At 33.6% G+C, this 24,677-nt stretch overlaps 1 protein-coding gene across 5 annotated transcripts in view; it reads left to right on the forward strand.

The window, feature by feature from the left end:
• The window catches only part of LOC117232638 (doublesex- and mab-3-related transcription factor A2), a 94,155-nt gene that overhangs the window by 7,583 nt on the left and 61,895 nt on the right, over nt 1-24,677 (forward strand). For 4 of the 5 annotated variants that reach the window (XR_004493155.1, XM_033492147.1, XM_033492146.1 and 1 more), the window contains exons 2-4: nt 1,217-1,804; nt 2,537-2,575; nt 3,638-3,872. Coding sequence is in view for 4 of the 5 variants with exons in the window: in XM_033492147.1 (XP_033348038.1) it covers nt 1,424-1,804; nt 2,537-2,575; nt 3,638-3,872 (655 nt within the window). In the remaining variant the exon portion in view is untranslated. The remainder of the gene's footprint in view (nt 1-1,216; nt 1,805-2,536; nt 2,576-3,637; nt 3,873-24,677) is intronic. The other variant, XM_033492148.1, reaches the window with a different exon arrangement.

Consider the following 24,677-nt stretch of genomic DNA (forward strand, 5'->3'; position numbering starts at 1 on the left):
CGTTCTATAGACACGAAAAAAAAAAACTACTTGTGAGAAACTGTTATGCTATGTAGTTACACATTGTTCGTAATATATGTAGACATATATGTACATACAGGTCACATATGCTTAATATTCAATAGGTTTCAGATTTCAGCCGAAATTTCTGTTAAAGCCGCTGCTACATCCTCTCTAAATACATACTTGATAATACTTTTGTTTGGTTGTATAGCATTAGCACTAGTTCCATTTCCTATTGTATCTTTTCGATAAACCACCGTCTGCCGTTTCTATTAACCATTCATAAATTCTGGCAGGAAGCTTTTATTATGCAAGCATCGAACTTCGCGTTTAGCTTTTCTGTATCTTGACATTCATGCTATCTTTTCTTGTCGATGCTACTGTTTATCTCTTGATACATGTTTCTTTCCTCAAAACGAATTTTCACATTTTTTTTTTGTTTTTAAAAGAACAGGGAAATTACTGTATATAGACGATGTCAGTTCTCAATGTTATAGTAATGTAATATCAATTAATGGAAGTTTTCAGGATACTTTTTTATATGGTATATATTATTAAACAGAAATAATAATAATTAAAGACAAATACCAACGTTCAGACATAAAAGAAGTACCATGTGTTTAATGTGGCGACATTTGATTGGACAGTTCGGTTGTATAGCCTATCGGAATTTTTATCATTACTAGGTATTTCAGTGAAAGGTAAAGTTGTTCAATTAAGCGGTCTTTCGTCTAGCTGGAAGTAAATGCATTGGTACAATTAAAAAAATATTTCTAGATAACACTATCTACCATCATCTCAATTGATGAAGTTTGAACCGCGACCTTTTGGGTCGTCAATTGAGTAGACTTAACGTAAATAATCAATGTAATGCAATAACATTGATGCGACGAATAAATTCCATGTATAGATATAATTGAACGAGATTGTTATTATAATCTTTTATAATATTTCATACATTTTGTATTATATATAACATTTTATAAATGCCATTATCACTGTATTTTTAAAATAAAGTAATCCTTTACGTAATACATGTATCGATCGTGGAAAACGTCACAACCTTTCGGATCTTTTTATTCTAAAAGATATATTCTCTCTTTTTCGGTATAACTCCTAGTAGCTCTCGTAGATAGTAAAACATTAATTTGATTATTTGTGGCACGATCTCACTTACTTATCTACAAAAATCCTGTCTTTTTTCATGTTGCAGAATGTGAAACTCGAATTGGAATAGGAACGTACGGTACCGAGGATCGATTCTCCGCACCTCGAACGAATGATACATGTAATGTACATCCTTTCGACAAGCATAAAATATTAGAAGATTAACGAATCGACAGCCTAGCGTAGAGCTGTGCTTGGAGCATCTCTTCGAAATTATTTTTTGTGACGAGAAGACTTCGAATCGAGGTCACTTATGTACCGTGAAGAGAACGAGCAAAACAGAACCGCAAACCTGGTTCCCCAGCAGTCAAATGGTGCAAACACGTTTGAGCATCTGGAACATTCGCAGGACAGCATGGAAAACGGGGACGAGGTGGTTTCCACACGAGTCCAAACGGACGCATCGTCGTCCACTAACAGCACGCCAAGACCACGTGCGCCACGAAATTGTGCCCGATGTCGCAATCATCGGCTGAAGATCACTCTAAAATCGCACAAGAGGTACTGCAAGTATCGTTATTGTAACTGTGAGAAGTGCAAGATCACAGCCGATCGGCAACGAGTGATGGCGCAGCAGACGAAGCTAAGAAGACAACTGGCGCAGGACGAAGTCAAAGTCAGAGCGGCAGAAGAGGTTAGTCTTTTTCTTTTTCTTTGTAGGTACACTGGCGAGCATATAGATAGCAATATTTTGTTTTCATAATTCGTATAAAATATGTACTGTTTATTCCTAAAGTAATATTATTACACTATAAAGTAAAATATTTGCAAAGCTGTAATAACTAGTCAAATAATAAGAAGTGTTGTAGGTAAAAACATATCTGAAATGTATGAATAAAAAATTATTCGCTTTCTTGTTAGAAAGTATTTACTTACACCTATTTATATGCTTGCTAAGTATCTTTGTGAAAATATTTTGTTACTCATATTAGTGAGATGCTTTTATTTTTTTGAGATTTCTTAACATAGATAGTTTTTGAATACTTTATGAATTCTATGAATATCTCTTCTATGAATTTTATGCTATGTATACTATGAAAATATCTCTTTTCTAAATTTTACGAATTCTATGAGTATTCATCAATATTTGTGTATCTGTACAAATTAATTGAATATCTATACAAATTAAGATAAAATGCAGTCAATTCTTCTTAGATAGAATTATGTATTTGATATTCATGAGTTCTGTTCAGTTTAGAGTCGAAATGTATTTAATGGCTCTGATCGGAATTTCAAAATTTATAGGTTTCCTATTGTCTTTATAATTTTGTATTATTGCAGTAGATTTAGGATTTTAGATCTTTCACTACGCAGAATTGTATCGATATCCATATATTTCAATATTTTGTGTGTTATTAAATTGTAGAAATTGAAGAAGACGAAAGTTTGGAGATCATATGAAACAGTAGGTACATTTTTAATTTACATATTAGAAATACATACAGAATTTAAAATTTACGATATTATTTAAGATATAAAAACATCAATTTTTTATGTCTGCTTTCTACAATATAATAAAGAGTATGTACTTGGTCACAATGTAAATTGAATGTTATACATATATCTATACATGCAATATATTTTATTTACTTAGTATGTGAATATATCAATTAACCATTATACATATAAGAAAATATATATAATTGTAACTATGGTAAAATTAATTGGAGCTTCATTAATATCATCTAATTGATTGTAGTATATATAACACTTGAAATAAAAGTTTCATGCGATGTTTTATAATATTTGAATAAAGGTGGAATTTTCATTCAATCACGTATAGAAATACAACTTTAATTCATATATAAATAACAACTATTTTTTAGAAAATTTACTTTAGAAATATTAACTAATACGTAATTTGGGTCTTTCTCTATTAAAAAGATTGCACAAAGTGACAAACTTTTACAACAAATTTAAACAATTTAAAGGAAATTGAAGAAAAGTATTTTTTAATTTTCCTAATCAAAATTAATCATTTTTATCGATAATTTTGTAAGTAGCTGTATTTATATATATATTTCCGTGTTTTCATCTTGCTCCATATACAATAACATTCAAGACTCCGCGTTCCATTTGAAATTGATGGATAGAAGGTATCGTTACTTCATATTCTCGTTTCACTTTTCCCGCCCAGACGTTCTAACTGTCATCACGTCTGACAAAGAGAGTAGGCCAGATTGTATAAATCTCACGGAACATGCATGCCTTTCAGAAATAAATCATCTGATTAAGGAGTACATTATTGGTCTGAACCTTTGAATCGCTGATACTGTAATTGCACGAACAGAATTGCGAGAGGCTATGATTATTTCGTATTTCATCACGCTCTTAACACCGGGTTAGGATACTTGTAATATAAGGAAAATTGCTATTATGTTTCCTGTATAGCTCTCAGCTGCTATAATTTCAAACAAGTCGCCTGTATCTTGTCAATCCCCGATCGTAATTGATCTTTCCTTAACAGGTGGATCCACTGCCATTTGGTGCAGAAAACGATCGAGTTTCGTCTATTCCTCAGCCAGCTATAAGTATCGAGGGTAGTTACGATAGCAGCAGTGGCGATTCACCGGTCAGCAGTCACGGCAGCAACGGCATACACACTGGTTTTGGTGGTGTCATCAGTATTCCTCCTTCCAGAAAATTACCGCCGATGCATCCCCATACCGCAACGATTTCCCACTTGCCGCAGTCGCTAACCAGTGAGTAGTAATAATCTTCCTACTATTATTCTATCTTTTGAGCATGCATATCGCTATTACGTACAATGAATCAGTTCCTGATATTGTATATATTGTATTAATGATGTCAATGTATTTTGCTATGAACTTGCTTTCAAATAGAATATACTTAGAACGATGTGCATAGAATTTGATATCAGACATTTATAGAGGTGACTACATAGCAAAATATTACTGCAATATATTTTACTAAGAATAAACTGCATTTTTAGTTTTTTGTGTAATAAAACCGCAAACTTCTTTAATGAAGCTTTAAAAGTTTCATTAAATATCACGCAAGCGCATAATAATCAAGGACTATTGTTTGAGAAGCTCGTTTCGCCAATTCATTCGTTCTTCAACATCTTTCGAATTACAGAACATAAATTACCATTAAAATTTGAAAGCGTCCATTAACACAATATTTACAATACGGGATCGTAGTATGGTTCACCCTCCATTTGCATTACTAGGTCATTCTCGAGCAGTAATTTTAAATAATTTTCCATTGTTTCTATATTTTTGTTTAAATTTCGCTCTGCTTAAGAAAAATAAGGTAACACGAAGGAATAAAAAACTATTGGATGATATTCTAGAGACTTGAAAAAATATTTAAGAATTTTTTGGGATTTTTAAAACATAAAATCCTAAAAGAGACTGCATGGACTTAAACGAACCAGTATGCAGATGATGTCAGTAAAAATAAGATTACAGACGGAGGGGATGGGTATGAAAAGGATACATTTAATACGCATGCTCATAACCTATTTACTTCGATGTACTTGCCTGTTGATAAATATACATGTAATGTGTACGTAGATATGTACACATTGAAAACCGGGATTACCTACCTGTTGCTTGCGTTGACTTTCAGCTATGACTTTGAGCTCCCCTCTGCTTCACCTATGAAACTCACCCTCCATACATAGAGCAATTAGTTTCTATTGTTTTCATTATCTCGAGCTCAATAATAAGATTGGGAGTATTACTATTATACATACTATCACACATCTCGTTTCATGAAACGTAAAATTTGTTTATATACATTAGTATACATTATATTGAAAGTGATGGATTTCAATCCCATTAAATTATTCCAAATTCCATTTAACACATCAGCGCAGTACTGGTTTAAATTGTATGGGTTGTTTTGTTTGTTTCGAGTTTCTTTAAATCTCTTACATTAAAATAAAAATAAAAGTCCCTTAATACATTTTTTATACGGTTTTGATTACGCTGCTGTGCTTCGAGTAATTTCCTCAATCGCGATAGCGTTTTACGAATACTTAAATTATATTCAAAACTGAAACGATCATTTTCTTGACAAATTGCATAGAAGTCGAAATTTCGTTGATAAATTATTAGCCGTAGGTTATTTTAAAGTTGTTATAAATCAAACTGTTTCTGCGTATTTTAAGACGTACATGTGTACCGATCGCTTATATTATTGCTAATTGTATCCTCGTGTTCATTAATTGCGTGGCTGTTGATTAATTTGGTTTTCAATCTGACTTTCCAAATATTCGTAATTCTAACCTGATAAGTAAAATCTATTTTTGGGTAAAGGAGAGATAATTGGATAAATGAACCGAATCATAAATTTAATTTGCATTTTATGTTTGATATATTTTTATTTATATATTTATTATATCGTTATATCTATTTTATTGATCCGAATTACATTTAAAATAAATCTGATTGTTTTGTAAAAGATATTACGAAGAAGTAATGAAGACATTTTATTACTTGAGAGGATGCATAAAGTGTGTGAATCGTTTACTGGTTAAAGAGCAATTGGTACTTTCTCGTTGCTACTTTCACATATTTGTATCGCGTGCTTTTGATAGGTAATCTTATTTCGCTTAAAACAGTGTACGTACATACTACTTACAAAGTATAAATGTTCAGATAGTTTGAAACTACTACAATTGAAAACAATCTCAACTACTTTCTTTCATTTCGCAGTTCCAACGTGTCAATCTTCAACCATTGGAAACTAGCGCTAAAACGAAATAATTATAAAAAAATTAACGACTAGATAAGAAGACCTCCCCTGTTGGAAGACTTTGAAACAAAGACCAGTATTCAGTAGTCGTTGTCAGAAGACTATTACTTAGCTGTGTATGCATATACGAGATATTATATCGATTGCAATTACCGTATAAAATATTATTTGAAGACGTTCAGTTAATGAAAGATCATTATTCTTCTCGAACACAATTCGACCACTATATTCCACTTCCTCGAATCGAACGTTTGTTACTGATTACCTATAGCTTTCGCGTCTTACGACTTTGACCGACGTCATCTTAACGACGAGAGACATAAAACGGACCAACTGGAGGAAGAATATTCTTATGGACCGAATCTTCAACGACGTAACTTCAAACAGACTACTATTAACTCCGTTTTACAAATGAACAAGCTTTTAGAGCGCAAATTTCAGATAGAGTAATCGATGTGTCTGAGTTTATAAATTGAACGGTTCATAACGCAAACGATTCTTGTCTATGTTTGATTGTAAAAGAAAAATAACGTTTTGTAGTATCTTTAATCTTTCTTCGATAGGTTTCACTATTGATGAGTTCGCGGCAATAAAGAGACCCAAAAGAAACTCCAATATTTAAATACACATTCTGTAGATAATTTATTATAATATCGATTTGCACCATGTTGCGAGTCTTCTTTCTGAATACTAGAATAGTTTTTTTTTTATAGAAGATCGAAAAATTTGGCAAGAGCCGTGTTCATTAAAATACGATTCTCTTTAATTGTTAACGAGCTTTTCTAACGTGTTGTGACAAAATTATAACACGCGTCCTTCCACGCATATGTGATAATTTTTAAGTAACGATGTTAGAAAGTTGAGAAATTTATGATCGAAAGCGATCTTCGATTCGGAGATTCGGTAGCTCTAATTTGAACAAAAGCCTCGGAACGCTGGGTATAACCGAACGAACGTACTTATAACGTCGTTCACAGTGATCCCAACGAAATTCAAGCCACTCTTTCACTTGACAACCCGACCGAATGTTAACCCTGGGTTTACGAGCGTCCCCATTGGATGGTGAGTCGTTCGAAGCCGGCTAATATAATACGAACTTATAACCAAAGCCGAAACCTGGGAGCTCGCTCTTGCTTTTACGATCTGGCTCGTTTTTAAAAGTTATCGTTATTTTGCTCGCTTTCGGATGAAATAGTTTGTTCACGGACGTAAACGGTTCGAAGGAGGCTAAAGTCTGCGTGCGGACAAACCACACTAAAGTCGAATTGACGCGCCACCGGCTTGTTCCGATCTGTCTAGACGGATCTCAGCACGCGTCCCCTCACAATATCTCAACGAGATAATGCATGGACATGATGCTAAAATTTTTTACGAGTTTGAAACAACAATCAGCCACTCGTAACTAAATTATTTCCTTTCAATGTTGTACGTTCGTTCATTCGTGAAGAAACTCCGATGTATGTTTTCTTTACCTGTGTACATATATCGATACTGCGTTCTGTTTTAATTCAGCTACCGATGAAACTAATGGCCAATTTTGTTTCAGTAACGTTGTTTTGCTTATCGAGCTACGTTCTGATAAAATGAAATGAATCCTTATTAGAAATAAATTCAAAATACGGGCTTGATCGATATCGCGTTGAGTATTAAAATTGCTTTCTTATAAGGAATGATAAATATCGCTGTTATATTCTTTTGCTGTGATCGTCGTATAACACATCCACCGAAGTTGGGAATCTATTACTTTTTCTCTATGTTATCAATGCAATTTCGTTTATATCCCTCTTACAACCGGCTTTACACAAATAAAAGACTCGTGACTATTCCGGCCCCTCTAATAATCACTAATAATTTTTCTTTGATCTATGTCGTTGTTCCGTGGTCCTTGCATGGGACCCGACCGATCCAAATTTTATGGTAGTCGTTCTCATAAAGAGTCATAAATCTGTTAATTGATTTCCAACTGACACGTTTCCACGGATCCACGATGATGAAATTAATACAAAGGGCACGGCATCACTGTATCGTAGTTGGTAATGGAAAAGTGGCATGGATCCAGCGATATCATGAAAGGTTTGGTAGAAGCGAACGGAGCATAGGGAATCGTTCCTTTAGCGCAGGGGTGATCATAGCGAGTATATAGGGTTGTAAAGTCGGTCTTTACGAGCTTGCACTTTGAAGGTATCGAACATGAACTTTTAATAACGCGTGGTTCGTTGTTACGCCGAAGAAGGATATGTTTGGCGAAAACGTAACGTCAATTCACCAACTGTACGTGTACAGAGGACGTTGCGCCGTCGCCATTTTGAATCCCATGTGAAGTCGTGCGTCTCGGCCATCTGACGCGTGACACTTACAACTTGCAACTGCCTGTTCTCATAGTTACTTCTCCTTTTTAAGGGGTCTTTTATAAATAGTGTCCCTTTCTTTCTCTACTTTACAAGACACGCATTTGTCAAGTGAGCACGTTGAAAAGCATTTAGTAAAAACCCGTGAACTTCATTGAGAATATTTCTACTTTTAATAGATAATAAGAGTCTTTTTCATACTAGCATGATGCGCCGTAGAGATAGTAACTTCTACGTTTGTTTTACCGAATAAGCATGTCAGAGTAGATTCTATTTACGAAACAGAGCTTTTATCACATCACATCATGAATTCCAGGTAACCCATGCGACACGAAATATATGGAATATTTTAAAGCGGGCCGCGAGCAGAATTTATTCGCTCGTGATAATATTTTACAAGCGAGATAATTTCTGTATCGAGTAATTAGTAGTTCCGTGCGTGCAAAGGGACTTGTGAAATACAAGAGAGAAAAAGGCATAGTAAGTGGCGTAGTATGGGAGAAGTAACGTACGATCTTCATAGGCTAGCCTGAGTTTAATCTGTCAATAAAATCAGAGCATGGTTCTTAACGTACAGCAAGCGTTTGATCGATTGTAGTAGAGATTAATGTTCAGAACTAGATCGTGCAAGATCTAGTTGATTGCTTAGCAAGAAACATTAATTCTTCGAATAACATACACGATTTCTACAAAGATAACACTCCTGATAATAGGACGGATTTAATGCTTTTTTTTAATGCTTCCGTCTTCGTGTACATGTTTCTTCCAGCGTGTTCCAACCATCGTCGTACGATGCTGCCGATCGTGCGGCACGTTAGCATAATGCAATTAGGAGACCATAATATATACGTAATATAGACATACATGTATGATGTTATGTTTGTCGAATATATGTGTACCGGCTTAATTCTTGACCAAACATGTTCAAATTTTTCCCAAGATCAATTTTCCCCAAGATAAGATTTAAAACGCAAAACTTTTATGCTATATTTGCGAATATAAAATAACTTTTGTCGATTCTCTAATCCTGTGTAGCTACGAATTATGAATTTCGAAAGATTTAGAAATTCACGTTATGTTTGACAATTTTTTAAACTCGATTTCTTCGACAATAGTTTCCAATACGATTCAGTTATTCTTGATTTCCCCTTATTTTGAGCCGTAGAATGCTCGAATGTCTCCTTAATTTCATTTGTACTACGATGTACAATTTACGATCGTTCTAATATCGGTGGGAAACTTGAAACACGAGTTTACGCTCGAGTTACTATCTTTCTAAGAATACGAGTACGATAATCGAAATAGAACGGTTTTGTGGTTTGTCTGAAAAAAAAATTTTTTTCACTTTTGTCAGGAAACTCTTGAAATTTTTATGACTTCTGACCTTCGCTCGTAACAATCACCTTCTCGAAATCCTAACTCGTAAATCTTTGTATCGGGCCGGAGTCGGCTCCTTTCTTCCTTTTCAGCTACCGCGATCGATGACGTACACATTGACCACTTACAAACTCTCATCAATTATTACCCTTTTATAGACCTTTGGTACGTTGAACTAAACGCCGAAGGGGTAGCCTCTCTTATTACACGAAATAGCATGGCGCAGTGTTTTCAGGGGTCGTGTGGCACTGTGGGGTAGCATTTACGAGTTTCTTGGGTTACCGTTCTAGTGCGTGGTGTCATGGATACAACTGAGGATAGGTCAGGACATGGAAATCCATCTTAAGCACCGTGATCCTCTCGATTTACTCGTTGAAACGATCGAGGTTGGTTTTTGCTGTAAGTGGTGTGATGAGTCAGTTTTTCGGACAAATTTATTTATCGACGAATGACTCTGTTGCATATCTCTTTGCATAATATCGTTACGTAATTAATAATTACGTTCGATTAAAATAATTTATTTATTTTCTCTGTTGTAGAGAAATGGGTTTTATATTTCAGGGCGTAAAATATCTTACGTAAAATAAATTATTTACGTAGATAAAATATTTTAAGCGACCTATATTAGTTCAGATGAAAATTCTCCCCTTAAGTAAAGATGTACATTAATAAACAAAAAATGACATTGTATGTAGATACCTATATTCATAAAAGAGATTAGCGTAGTTAGTCATATAGCGTCTTACTTTGATCGATGATAGTAGAAAGATTCCTTAATGATTCAAACACGGAACAAGTTATTGTAATACACTTACACGAACAAAGAACGTATAAGACGGGTGGTTTATGGCTTCATTGTATAAACACTATTAACAACCAATAATTTCACGATTAGTTCGGAGCGAATAATGACTGTTCCTCCCTTCACGCGAAGATACTCTGTATAAGGGGAATGCAATTTACGATTAACACTTCTGTAATACAATTTGTTTGCGTTACGCTACTACTTTGTACAATAAATTGATCGACGCAGTCTTCATAGATGAATTATTTAATGTTATCGAACAGCTTAGACAACATAGCTCCTAGAAGCAAATTTCATAATAAATAGTTAATTTAATTGTTACGAATAATTGCATACTTTGCACATTGCATCATTGCACTTTAGAAAAAAAGCATGATCCTACGAATATAGTACTCTTTGAATCATTCATCTTTCCCCTTTGACATTTTTCTGTAATTGCAGCGGTAACGGAGTTATAGCATGAAACAGTTACGTAGATCACCCCTGTACATATAGTATAACAAACAATGATTCTTTAATACTTTGATGATACCCTCTAACAAAGATGATAACGACTTTATAGGAATCATACTCAATTTTAGTACTCAACGCGCTATCGATCAAGCCCGTATTTTCTACAATGTTATTTCGAGTTTGATATCTAACAGGTACATTGCACGCTTTTACGTCAGGTTTCGTTGCATTTTGACGGACTATAAACGAAGCTATAAGTATGCTATAACGTTACTAATTTTGCGATATGTTTCTTAAATGTATTGCGCTTGTCGAATTAATGTATAAATTACAGAACAGTATGAATACCTATTTTGTGAAAAGGTATGTAGAAACTTTCACGGTTTCAATATTATGCATGCATTTCAATATATCAAATGCATGCGGATTCAGCGCGTTTAAAATTGTCACCTTCGGTTTAGAACTTGTACATTTGATGAACACTGTTTTACAGTAACAATTATTCAGTTTTTATTATTATTGCATTATTTAGCGTTTGCAGCAACGTTCTCGATTTGATACTTACTACATGTTATCCTAGCTAAACATCGTAACTGGGGAAAAGCAGTTTCACAAACGTAACTGATTAGAAATTAGAAAGTAACTCTATAAAACTGGCAACTACTTGCGAAAGTAATTTTAGTCACTGTCAACCACAAGTCATTGAAACAGTTCAGCAGCTCCAATTTATAATACTTTGACAATATTTTGATACGTTACATAATTAAATAAATGTGACACGTTCACATTAGTATGGTTTTGTTAATAATTTGCATTGTATGTCATAGCATTTTAACGAAATAGATTTATTCTTGTGAAATATTCTCTATTTATTCTCTAGTAGAGAGAATTATATTTATATTTGAATGAATTTAAGAAAGAAGATCAACGTTGTTACAAATAAGCTATGAAAGATCATTTCTACAGTTCTACAAAACTGATATGTACTAAAGTTTAATTTTTTCTATATTTTATACTTGTATTTTTTATATTCTTAATGTCATATTCGTTCAATTACCTGATTTAATCACTACAGCTTGCATTTTATGAAAATATCAGACAATTAAGCGTTAATAGGTCCACTTTTAGCTTCCCGTTTCGTTTTACACATCGATACTTTTACTATTTTTGGACTGCTTCTTACTTATTCTCCAGCATATATAGACCAACATTAAATATTCCAACGCGCTTTCTATTTTCTCTAACGTAAGTAGTTTAACTCGAACGCATATCCGATAAAGCCGATGATTTTCTTACTCCCGGCAATATAAATGTAGTGTAAAGTTATGAGTAGGAATTAAAAATTCAAACATAAGCATCTATCTCCCCAGTTGTTTCTCTGTTGGGCCAAGTTTTCTCGTTAACGTCGGTGCCACTTTCACGAATTACCCCAAATGCCGAAGGAATTATTCGTTGCCGCATATATTGCATCTCTGTGACGCGTAAATTCGATAGAAAGTTCTTTTATGCCGAGATGATCTCTTTTAATGTTTAGACTTCGATTGTCTGCAAACACTTTTCCCCGTTCCCTACGGATTTTAGTCCGCGTTCCAGGAAAACGTCCGGCTTCTAACCTGGACTATCCCAGGGATTCAGTTTATAACCGTAGACTCTACCAGGTTTTATTATGCCTCCCTTTCTCTTTCCCTCGGCCGACGCGACGCATCGTTACGTCACCCTCCGATCCTCCTAAACGATCTTCCCACTATCGCGGATTGAAAGTTAATATGTTCATTATTTATACGTTTTGACAATTATGAGCGAAGGATTTATCGTATTTACGCGAGGATGATTGTTCATTCCTTGTTAATACTTTCAGGGCGGAATCACTTAGCTTGTGAAAGAAAGTTCTTTTTTTTATTAATTACCAATAATAGACACATGTCTCTTCAAGTAGTTTCGTAAAGAAGACATAATATATTTAAAAATTTGACAGTAGTTTTATTGGAAACAAATACATTTATCGGTCAATTAATTAATCACTCGCTAAAGTACAATGTTGCGTTTAGGTCAAAGAGATTCGATTGAAATATAAATTGAGATTTCTCGTTTTCAAGCGTCTATTTTCTAATACATATGTGCTATTTGATAATAATAAATGGTCACCGCTTGTTTTCTGTTATATTTTTGCGCTTCTGCACATTTTTCAGAAGAAACGTTCCTTCATTTTCGCTCCATTCGAAATCTGTACATACCAATCCACTCCATTACATTCCATTTCGTATTGGTGAAAATAAAGTCAAATTACAATTCACATTTGAAATTTCTGTAACAGCACGTGCCTAACATAAATTGAATCTCTAATCAGCACTACAATCTGCCCAACGAAGCGAGACTAGAGACATTCGATTGTCTCTGATCGGCAATCAATAGCCGCAGCAATTACGATTTGTTTATGTCTACTCCTTCGTCTCGTTAGACGGTTTTATAGTTGTAAATGTGAAAGAGAGATAACCTAGATTAGATTACTCGTTTGATAAACTAATAGCAACGTAAATGAACAATCTTATTCGTGGCAAGAGTTTTTTTTTTTATAGAAGAAAGTATTTTTATAAACAAAGATAGAGTAGATAAAATTGGTACTTTTAAAATAATAAAATATCCTTTGAATGTCATTTATAAGTTGTACTTAAACATTTTTTCATACAAACTTTAATATATATGTTTAATATATGTACCTACGTGTATCGAAGAAGATCGTAATAATAAAAATATTATTTTCAATATATACGCGTTATCGCGTGCGAGTATCATCAGATATTTACTTGATCTTTCCCCTCATTTTTCCTTTCAGTAAAACAAGGACATTATTTAATAGTAATAATAATAATAATATCAGAGTATCTTAGAATTCATTTCGCATACTCTTTCCGACTTTTTTCTTTTGAGCGAAATTTTCCGCTTGCCTGACTCGTTTCTAACCGATGATTGACAGGTATACAATACATGCAACTGCTGGCAAGCTGAGTGCAAAGTGTATAAATAGGTAACTGCAAGTATTTAAATGTAAATAAGAACGCGAAGCAGGTCGAAGTAAAGTAACTGCGGTTACATTTAAAGCTTTCTGTTGCTCGGCTACACAATGTATGTCACGTGATGCTACCGTAGTTACCAGAAAACTTTGCATTAAAATATCGATTGCATGTGTTTCGTCCATTGTACCGAGGCATACGTTTTTTAATATCAGATCGTTTACGTAAATACTCCATTCTAGATACAACTGCGATAAATCCATAAGTACTTATTATATACAGGCGATGAATGTTCATCAAGTTATACTCGTCAAATTGTGTTGACGTCGATTTCTATTCCTTCGAAGGTGTATTCTTTAACTTTAAAAAAAAAACGATTCTATGTTTTGTTCTATGTATAAAGCAAATGTTGTTCATAGTATATATTTTGTTTATTATATCTTAGCCAATTTAACAACATTAGGAACTAATTAAAAACTGTAATAATATACAATGAATCATACAAGTATTTTACATTAGTTATATATAAAAATATAAAATTTTATTCATTGTTAAGCTAAATTTAATAATACCGTGTTTTTTTCCACTGAAACTTTAGTTAATATGAAAATACTGATAAGAATATATATATATATATATAGTTAAATTCTTATGTAAATACATAAATGCTGCCAAGTATTTGCAAAAGCGATTAAATAAATACATACCTGTAGGCTGAAGCTAAAACTGCAATACTATTTGAAATATAAATAAATTACTAATGCTTGCTAATCCCTTAGCTTGCAGTTTGATTAGAACTGATATGAAATATAAACCGATTGCTGAAACAATTAAATCTAGGAACGTAAATAACGACGATTAAATTTGCTCTGTACGATATAATTATTTTTATATTTCTCATTGATTTTGTTTTTTATTATGGCAATTCGAATCCCCATAAAGGCACTAATCTGCAGTGGATTAATTTCAGTTATTTTCCCTAACTACGAATTCAACGGTGGAAAAAATGTAAGCTAAATTGCACAAAGAGACAAAGTAACATTTCTCATACGTCAAGCGTTCGTTTCCTGGCGTGACAAGCTTCGTCGTCTTCGGTATCGCGTGTTCAGTCAGAAGAATCGATCGATGTTACTAAACGTACTTGGAAATCATCAATACTTAACTGTTCTTGGATTTTTACGCGTAAAAAGTGTAGGTTGTTTGATGTAATTATATGCATACTATGAAAAGTACAAGACTGATGATGCATGAGACAGCTTATGACTTTTTTTTAGTATGTACGTATATGTTAGCAAAAATATACGATATAATAGACAAGATAAGGAACATTAATGTTCTGAGTCTCGTGCATTATTAAAATCTATTTTGAATAGGCGAACTCAACGAATTGTTAATGTCTCCTTAATGTTATATAGCAAAATATAATTTTAATTAATTTTTTTGCCGTTCACAGCAATATTTTTTTCCTAAACTCTCTTTTGATTTATCTTGATCTTAAGAACATAATGTGAAAAATTTGACATTCATAGTAAAGGGATTGACTATTAATAGACTTAAATATAGTTTTTCACTCTCTTGTTAAAGGCAAATTAGTATCATGCAGAGCTTCCTACTTGCTGTATATCGAAGGTGACTTTAAAATTTCAATTACTTAACAACTGCAGCTAAATATAGTATAATAGGATATTCCTAGACTGACATTGTAACGAATATGTATAACTTTGTCTTTCTCTGTTTCTTCAGATGAAACTGTCGTGCCAATTAAATTAATCCTTTGGCAGTGTAACAAAATAACGGAGAATTTAAAATGCATGACTTAGATAATACATAATTATATATTTTTTTATCGTCAAGGTTGCTTGAACTTTTCCTTGATATTTCTAAAATAATCTAAAAATAGTGTTTTTATAAAATACTTAGTTTCAACTTTTTAAAAATATTAGTAACTACGCTACGTATTATGACACTTCAGATGTGAAACTTACGCTGCTACGCTACTTTATAGTTACAGTGTGAATGAGGTAAACAATTAATTTTAGTTAGTTATATATGACTATACGATCATCATGCTTTAAATGAACTAATAAAATTCGTAACTTTTTATATCTTTTCCTTTATCATTAACAGTGAAACAAAGTATTCGAAAGAAACACTTAATCCTAGTAAAACTATGCAATTTTTATCTGTTGGAACCTTATAATTATACTTTCTTCAGAATAGAGAGATATTCTATCACGTACGATTGAGTTAACGAGGGAGTTATATTTAATGGAACATGTGCTTAGAAACACAATCACTGTAACCGCAGAAATGGTTGTAGGATACGAACTGATGTTTTTGTTTACCGCTTATACATTTTGTAGTAGTATAGCACAAACGGTTCATCGACATTCAAAGTTGTTCGATTTTTCGCGGATGTTTGGTAAATCAAGTTTTTCTAAGTTGGGTACATTTAATACGAAATACTATTTAATTAATAATGGAGTCGTATAGATTTCTTAATACGAACCGAAAAAGTACTACAAGATATATAAAAATATTTCTAGAAATGCTGTTGGTGGATTAGATTAGAAGTTAGCTTCATTTTTGTTTATTGTATATTTTTTGTTAGCGAATCAGAAGAAAACTACGTAAATAAAACCTTATCTTGTATGGCGATTATATGTCGACACATTCTAATTGAACATACTATTTGATAAAGAGAAGCTATTTGTAAATATTTCAAATTATGTAACAGATAAACTCGCGCAAGTTGCGAACTATTGCTCATTGATCACTTTTCACAAAAGTAGATCCATCTCTTAAATTAATTGCCAGTAACAGAGACGAAAAATAATATTTTACGAGAAAAATAATTAAGAAGGTAGTACTCCTGTTTTGGAAAATTAAATAATTAAAAAAATAATAACCATGATAAATTAGAAATTTTGTAAGTTATCAGCAACCATTGACGAACCAAAAATCTATGCAATTTCATCGTCAATCGAACAATGCTCCTTGTAAATAATTTTAAACTTTATATTTAAAAACTATATGTACGAATAACGTGTGAAATATCGATGCGTGTGGCCTTTTCATGCTATACATAGATCTATCCTCAATATGCAATAACACCGTTCGTGACAGTATCTGTTGCAATGGTACTCTTGAAGTTTCTTGCTTTGAGTTTAATACATAGCTCAAAGAAAAGTTACGTGAGCTTTTTACGTTATTAGACAGTTGTTTGAAATGTCGAAGTAGCGTTTTAAACGAAAGTTTTACGATATTCAAACGAATATGCAATGCCCAGTATTTGTGCTTGTTATTGTTGTTATGAGCTTATGTGTATATATATATATATATATATATATATATACGTCCTTTATCACTGCTAATTATTCTACAACTAAGTTAATCCTTAGGTCATATTTCGAACTGTGAAGTAGAATATTACCTTCGTGTTATTTTTAGAAAGTAACTACATAAATACAGTTTCATTTCACTTATCAATAATTCTTATACGTTTCTAAATGTTAAAATGTTTGTGCAATGGATAAATTACAAATATTTGTGGCTGTTAAATAAATTAGTAAGGAACGAAAGAATTGATTCGCGTGTATCTTAAACTATCGACTCTGGATCTAAATCAGTCTTAAAAACAGCGTGGTTGTAGTTCGCAAGGTTTTGGTCAACCCGCCTGAAGGAAGGGTGGATTGTAAAGTTGGTCACAGTCTAGTGACTCGAGTCGGATCTCTTTTACGAGGCGACAGGGTTAAATGATCTGTCACTTTCACCCTCGCTGTATCTGCTCTGCTCAGTGGGCAGCTTACTACTATCACAAGAATGCCATAAAATATTATAGCTCCCATCAGTGTTGGCGATCCACACTTGCACATCAACCAAGTAACTTACGACTCGTATTTCCGCGCTATCACTCTTTCTTTTCTATGAATGTCTTCCTTTTATCATGTTGTCCTTTAACTGCTTTTATTCCTTATTTGTACACCTACTTACGTGTTAAAGCGAATTAAGATATCGCAAGTTAAACCTACAGAGGCTATAAAATTTTGAAGCTCCGTTCAAAAGGTGTATGTCTTCTGCCTTATAGAGTATCAATTTTGAAAGCTCATTTTAATTTATCGTATCATAATTTCGAACGTTTTTACTGTCCTTGCTTTTATGATAAGATTAGATCAAACCAGGAAGTAGGTAAAAGTGTAAAAGGTAGATATATGATGATTTTTAAAGCGGACTATTTTCAGGATACTTTCAAGGCTTCAAACATACAAGATATGTATATATATATATATAAAAGCCTTTCACTTGCTCTCAGATAAATTTTACCTTTACTATAATTTCGATCTCGGTTATAATTTGTTTTACTTATACTTGTCGGTTTATAAAAGTGACCTCGATTTCTAGTGTACCACATCTTTTTTCAAATATATGCGACAAAATGATTCGATTCTTCTCCAATCCTCTATAGTGATCGATATCCCGGTAAAATTCCAGCGTTTTGTCAACGAGCGTTCCGGTTACCGAAAATCTACTGTAGTTACATCAAATATATGGACAAAATAAAATCGGATCACAAAGATCCTCGCGTGCTTTCTCTAATTCTCCGATGAAATCGGAAGAAAAATCTCGCAGAAGGGTAGAGAATTGCGGTGAAAGGAACGCGGGCAAGCCGAGCCGGTTGATTTTCGTTGTTGCATAGCGTTGCCGCCGCGTCAGCCAACATCTCATGTCCAAAGAGTCCTAAAATCTTTACGGCCTTCTACTTACTTCTACTGTGCACCCGGAGGGCAACGATCTTCACGGCATCTCGGCCAGCCTTCACAGGGGTGTTTATGGTCTTTCGCTCTCTCGACTTGCATTGTACGTGGTGTGTCCGCGGAACGCTAGTATGGCTGCGTGTAAGATCGCTAGTTCGTCGCGACGCGGCATGTCGGGCGTCGCGTGACGTCATCGTTTTCATTTCACGAAACTGTTCGTCCAGCCACGGAGATGTACGCTTACTTATTGCTAACTTTTTTATTAATTAAGAAGAAATTAGTGATCAGAATTAATCTTCGAGAACCAAGTACATAACTATTTGGCAAGTGAACGAATCGAATATATAAAATAAGTTAATAAGAATGACGTGTAATGTCATCACATATTTTATCGCAGGTGCACTGCGAAATCATATAACAAAGTCGTTATTACAAAGTGAAAATTGTCTTGCAAGTTAATAACAAATAAAAAGAGAACTAATAGTAAATTACGATAAAAAGCAACGATAATAAAAAAATACAGGGGATATTAGGATAACGAAAATTACTTCGCTAGCTTATTCAGAAGAATTTACCAGGTACATATATTTTTCAATCTATTATCTAAGATCTGCTTTAACTATCGTACAAACATCGCACATGCGTATCCCAAGTAATTTTTTCAAACGAACGAGGAATACGTTCGTCTGTTTGCAAGCAATGGCCAAAAGCGAGCAAGGATTTTATGCGAACGCTTGACAGGATAGAATTTTACTGCTTCCGAAATGTCGTGTCTCGTAAAAGCTGCCGCGTTCACGACCGTTCCTTCATTCGGCTCTTTCCACTGGAACTTATTGCGATTTCACGTTGACTATTTTTATAGGCGAAGAAGAATTGTTGCAAAGGGTTTCGGTTATACCGTTTTTATTGAAATACACGTAAAACGTCAAGTACAAAGCTTCCAGTATAGCCAGGGGTTGCGTAGGCGATACGTCTGTAACTTTCCTTTGCTACGATCCTCTTGTCTTTAAAATGTCGATGGATACGTTAAAGTAGATACTAAAGAAGTTTCTGGATAGAAAACTTCTATCATGAATGAAGAGGATGTGTAGGCTCTACAGGATGTAGGCTCAAGAGGATGTGAACTCTTGTTCACAGTTAGCAATAAGTATTTCGTTTGAGCGGTTTGATTCTGTTTCATCAATAATTTTTAAGCGCGTTACAAGTATGTATTAACATTGATTCCAAATAAGGAAGAAAATATATTTGTTATGAACCTACGTAACTCAACTGTAATCGTTTTATTTTTATTCAGTATTCATTGTTTAGTTCTAACAGACACATTTCTGACAAAATGAAGATTTTACAAAATTCTTTTATTCCTTATACTCTTCTTCGAACAATTTTCATAAATATCAATTAATCAATTCCTTTTACTCTATAGGCACCGCTAAAACTTCATGTCCCGCGATTTCTCAGTCTAAACTTTCAATTCAACGACCGTTTTCCTATTTTACCCAGAGAAACTTAATCATCGTTGGGAAGCGATAGCGAGAAAGATTATTTTCATACGTTCGTCTATGCTAAATGAAATAATAAAAAAGATTTTTTTGTAACATGATCAAAAGGCGTGCCGCAAGAGTGCTGAAAGTCTGAAAGCTTTTGTTTCGGCTGGCAAGAGAACATCGGCCCAGTGAATGATACTCGGTGCGATACGACGTGTCTTTTGTCATTGAAACGGCCCCTCATCGGTGTATAGGCCAGGGTTTCAATTACGTGGCGATACAACGGTATCATTGCTACAAAGCCCGTTTCTAAAACCATCCCTCGTGAGAGCTATGTGTGCCGCGATGTATGTCCATCGAACACACGACCAGTGGTCGAAATGTAGACGGGGGTTTCGCGTTCCTCTATGTAACACGAGATCCTCGCAGGGATCATCAAGCTGGAAATTCGTGAAATCTCGCGTTTACGCGCTTGTGTGCGATCCCTGGCAAAATTCTAGCTCGTAGTTTTCTTTGCGCATAGGCACTTGTGCTAGTTTAGAAACAATTTCTTTTCGTCAGATAATTATTTTCGGCAATTTTTTGTGCGTCCCCAAGCACTTGGTGTATTCGAGTGATTTTGGCTTTGTGTTTCGGGATATCGAGCAAACTCGTCCAACGTGATTTACACAATGACATTTGAAAATGCGTCCTACAAACATTTTTATTCGTGTCACAGGTTAAGTGAGCTTGCTATACAATTTGTGTGGGATTTCTAACAATGTCACGGTTATAGCCTTTGTTCTTCGGATACCAGAGAGGATATCGAGTTAACGACCAATTTCATGCAATCAAACGCACATCTATAAAATGATATAATCGTATTCGTGTGGTCAGAATTGTCCCGAGAGAAAATTCTGTGTTAATCGGTTATCATTGTCGCTGATGGTGTTTGACCTTTGACATTGATCACGAAAGCTTTATTCTTCTTCTTTATTCTTCGGTTCTTACGATGATCGTACGAATATATGTATTATTAATCTCGATATGGTTGTTATTCTTCTAAGAGGGTAATAGCAACATTATTTTCGTACCTATTCTGCGATTTTTAACGGTATCATTCACAATTAACGTTATTCTTCCATTACGATAGTTGGAATAATAAATGAATATATACTATAGAGTATAATATAAAAATTTTCTTAACTCTATGATGGCCGTTTAATTTCAAGCAACTTTCACGGCAAAAATTAACAAAATGTGGATTTTATTACGTTTGTAGAAAAATCCAATAATTTCGGATATTTAAAATATGGAAGAATAAGAATAACAAATAATCGAAGAATATATCTTTAGTTAACACTTATATGACGTTAGTGTCACTTCACTAGTTATTGCGGAGTTAATATATTAAATTTAAATTGCAAATAGAGAAGGAAATTATTCTGAAGAAAATTGTATAAGGATTCCGGATTATCGAAGTTAGTTTACTGAACATCGAGATTTTATGTATACACGTTTGTGTCATCTCTAACTCGTTGTTATTGGATTCATCGTCAAACGTGTCTAAATAGATTTTAATTCTTTTTTTAATTTGGTAATAAAAAAGTTTTAATGCTAATCATTTTTTCCATTTTATGGTACAAGTATTATCTGTACATAATAGGAGTTAATCCGATCCCGTAAAGATTGTTTCAATAGGTTACGATGTAAGAGAAAATATATTTTGCGAGTTAGTGGTGGTATAAACAAACTTGTTTCTTGTTTTAACATTTTGTGGATGCTTCGCAATAAGTTGCAAATAAATGATGCAATAATAAGGAATTAGGATAAAAATTTATACATATTAGAATGAATTTATTTGTATTCATATTTTCGAAAAAAATTCAAATAGACAAATTTTTCCATAATTATCTATATGTCATCCACCTCACCGATTTCGATGATTTTTTAATATATTGTCGACGACGTGATTCTGAACAATTTTTCCCTATATATATACAAACCATCTTCAGTTTCCGAGACTTGTGAATAATCGCGCGCGACTACAAAATCCATCGTCGAATATGGCACATTTTCCATTAGTGGTACCGCTACTAAGGATCGCGCGCAACTGCAAAGTCAATGCGCGACTCACCGCGACAGATCAGTCGCGTGCGACTATAAAGTACAGGAAACATTCGATAATTGCACAAAAAGATCCTCCGCATAATTGCACCCCCACTACGGGGAGAGATTTCTTTTGACACACTGCAGAACCCGACGGTCCGCCGCGATCGAGTAATGTAACACGATTCAATGTCGGATATCGGCCAGACAATGTATCTAGGTACTAATTCAAAAGCGGAACATTTTTATTTTTGAGTTTTTTAAAATTAATCTTCTACTGACGTATTTGCGTGATCTGTCTGATTAAAACGAGACCAAACACGATATAATTTGAATTATATTTGCTTATTTATATGTATTTAATTATCATTTATTAAGCAAGCAAATATGTTTAAAATTATATCGTGTTTAGTCTTATTTTAATGAAAAAAATGTAAGAAATACGTTGGTAAAATTTTCATTGATCACAAATAAAAAATAAAAAAAGCTTGATTTCTTTTATTGTAGTATTGAGGGATTCTCTCCGAAGACATTTCAAAACATGATACTATTACCTTATAGTACTACATAATAGTATATAGTAATAATATATACTATACTATTATTATCATTATATATAATATTCGACTTTATAATATCTTGAATATAAATAATTAATATTACGACGATGAGAAATTTTCTACCATGATAGTACACGTATTATAAAACACAAAATTTAGTTATTTTATCTATGTTTCTCAGTTTTCCCAAAACTTTTTTTGTTCCATACTAACAGGTTTTCCACATGTATAAGTTACTAATTTTTTACAAAGAAAACCACGACAAGTTCATTAATATGTTAAAAAATGTGTAGTTCCATTAAAAGAATAAAACTGACCTTTGTTCGGCGTCGCGCGCGACTCTTGACAAGTCGCGCTACTAGTTACAAATGGAAAAGGGCTCTTACGGCACAGCGACCTGATTAAATAACGTCTAACCCAAACCTAATTCTTATCTTTTGTTTATAGCTTATATATGTTTGGGTTAGGTGTCGTTTTATCCAGCCGTCGGCAACCAAACCGGAAGAGTATGCTGTCACGGACGCAAATTATTGCTAGAATTCGCTATAGTGGTACCGACAATTTTTTGCGAATATCTTGGAAACTAAGGTCGAGCAGCGTATACACATGTTACATCTATAATTATGTTCAAAATGTCGATTTCTACAACGTATTTAAAAATCATCGAAATCGGTAAAATGGATGAGATATCGATAATTACCAATTTTTGAAAAGAAAGAAATTTCAATGGTACATTTTTTATAAATCGAGCAGGAAATAACCAGAAAGATAATGAAATATTTATAACACTTAGATACAGATTAAAGTGATCTTATTGTTCTATTCAACAGTTTTTCTTATTGTAAACATAGATGTATACATCCCGAAGACCAAACATTTTTTTAAGTCTCATTTATTATTTACACCTTTCTCTTTATAAATATACGAGAGTTTCTGTCGAAGTATGCTGCGTATATAAAACAGTATTATCAGTCGGCATAATACTACTGGTGATTGGCTTCAGCAGCGTCACATAATTCGCGGACTCGTATCAAAGTTTTTGTTATCGGATATCGTTACGATCACTACCTCTTTCTTTTCTTTATTCCTCTCAGACTTTGCGAATTATACCCGCATGTTTCTTTTACGCCGTGTATACTCCAGCATGGATATACGATATTATACTTCATATTACGATATTATAATTCATGTTTCGTTGTATCCTGTGAAGCAGTTAATTGAGGGAGAGTCGTGCAGTATCTACTAGTATAGAGTACCGATATCGTTATATTTCTCGACTTTTTCGCCAGATATTAGTATTTTTATTTGAGTAAACAAACGAATATAACAATTCTGTGTACTATATTTCAGAGGCATATAGTTTATTCCGTTGTTCGCGTTGTCCTGATACGTTGAACGTATACGTTGATATTCTAAGTGTTGAAAGCTATTTCTAGAGTTGATTATTTGTTTCTCAGGTAAGTAAATGATTTTTGTCTATTATGTATATTATATCTAGTCTGTTTAATGTAATTATCAGCTCCAGACTTGCAACTTCCTTTGTATATTATGAAACCTTTCTACATGTTTGTTGTCCAGTACTGAGCAGATCAGTCGTCGACCAGTATAGACCAAATATTTTTTTTTTTAGGTTTAATCTGTTGGCAATTGCAATTAAATTACAGGATATTTATTTAATTTTTTTACTACCTTTTCCCCGCGGAGAAACTGAAGTTCCAAAGCAGAAAAAAGCAAATGCACTTTTAAGAACGGGGCTTTGAAGTTACTTCTCGAAAATTAACATTAACATTATTAATCAAATTTAGACCGAAAAATCTAGTAATTAAATAATTAATCAGTGTTGGATGACGACTTTTCCCTTTCTACAAATTACAACACCTTTACTCTTGCAAATTGTCAATT

Source organism: Bombus vosnesenskii, unplaced genomic scaffold (assembly GCF_011952255.1).
Source record: "Bombus vosnesenskii isolate JDL3184/JDL3185 unplaced genomic scaffold, Bvos_JDL3184-5_v1.1 scf7180000013289, whole genome shotgun sequence".
Lineage (NCBI taxonomy): Eukaryota > Metazoa > Arthropoda > Insecta > Hymenoptera > Apidae > Bombus > Bombus vosnesenskii.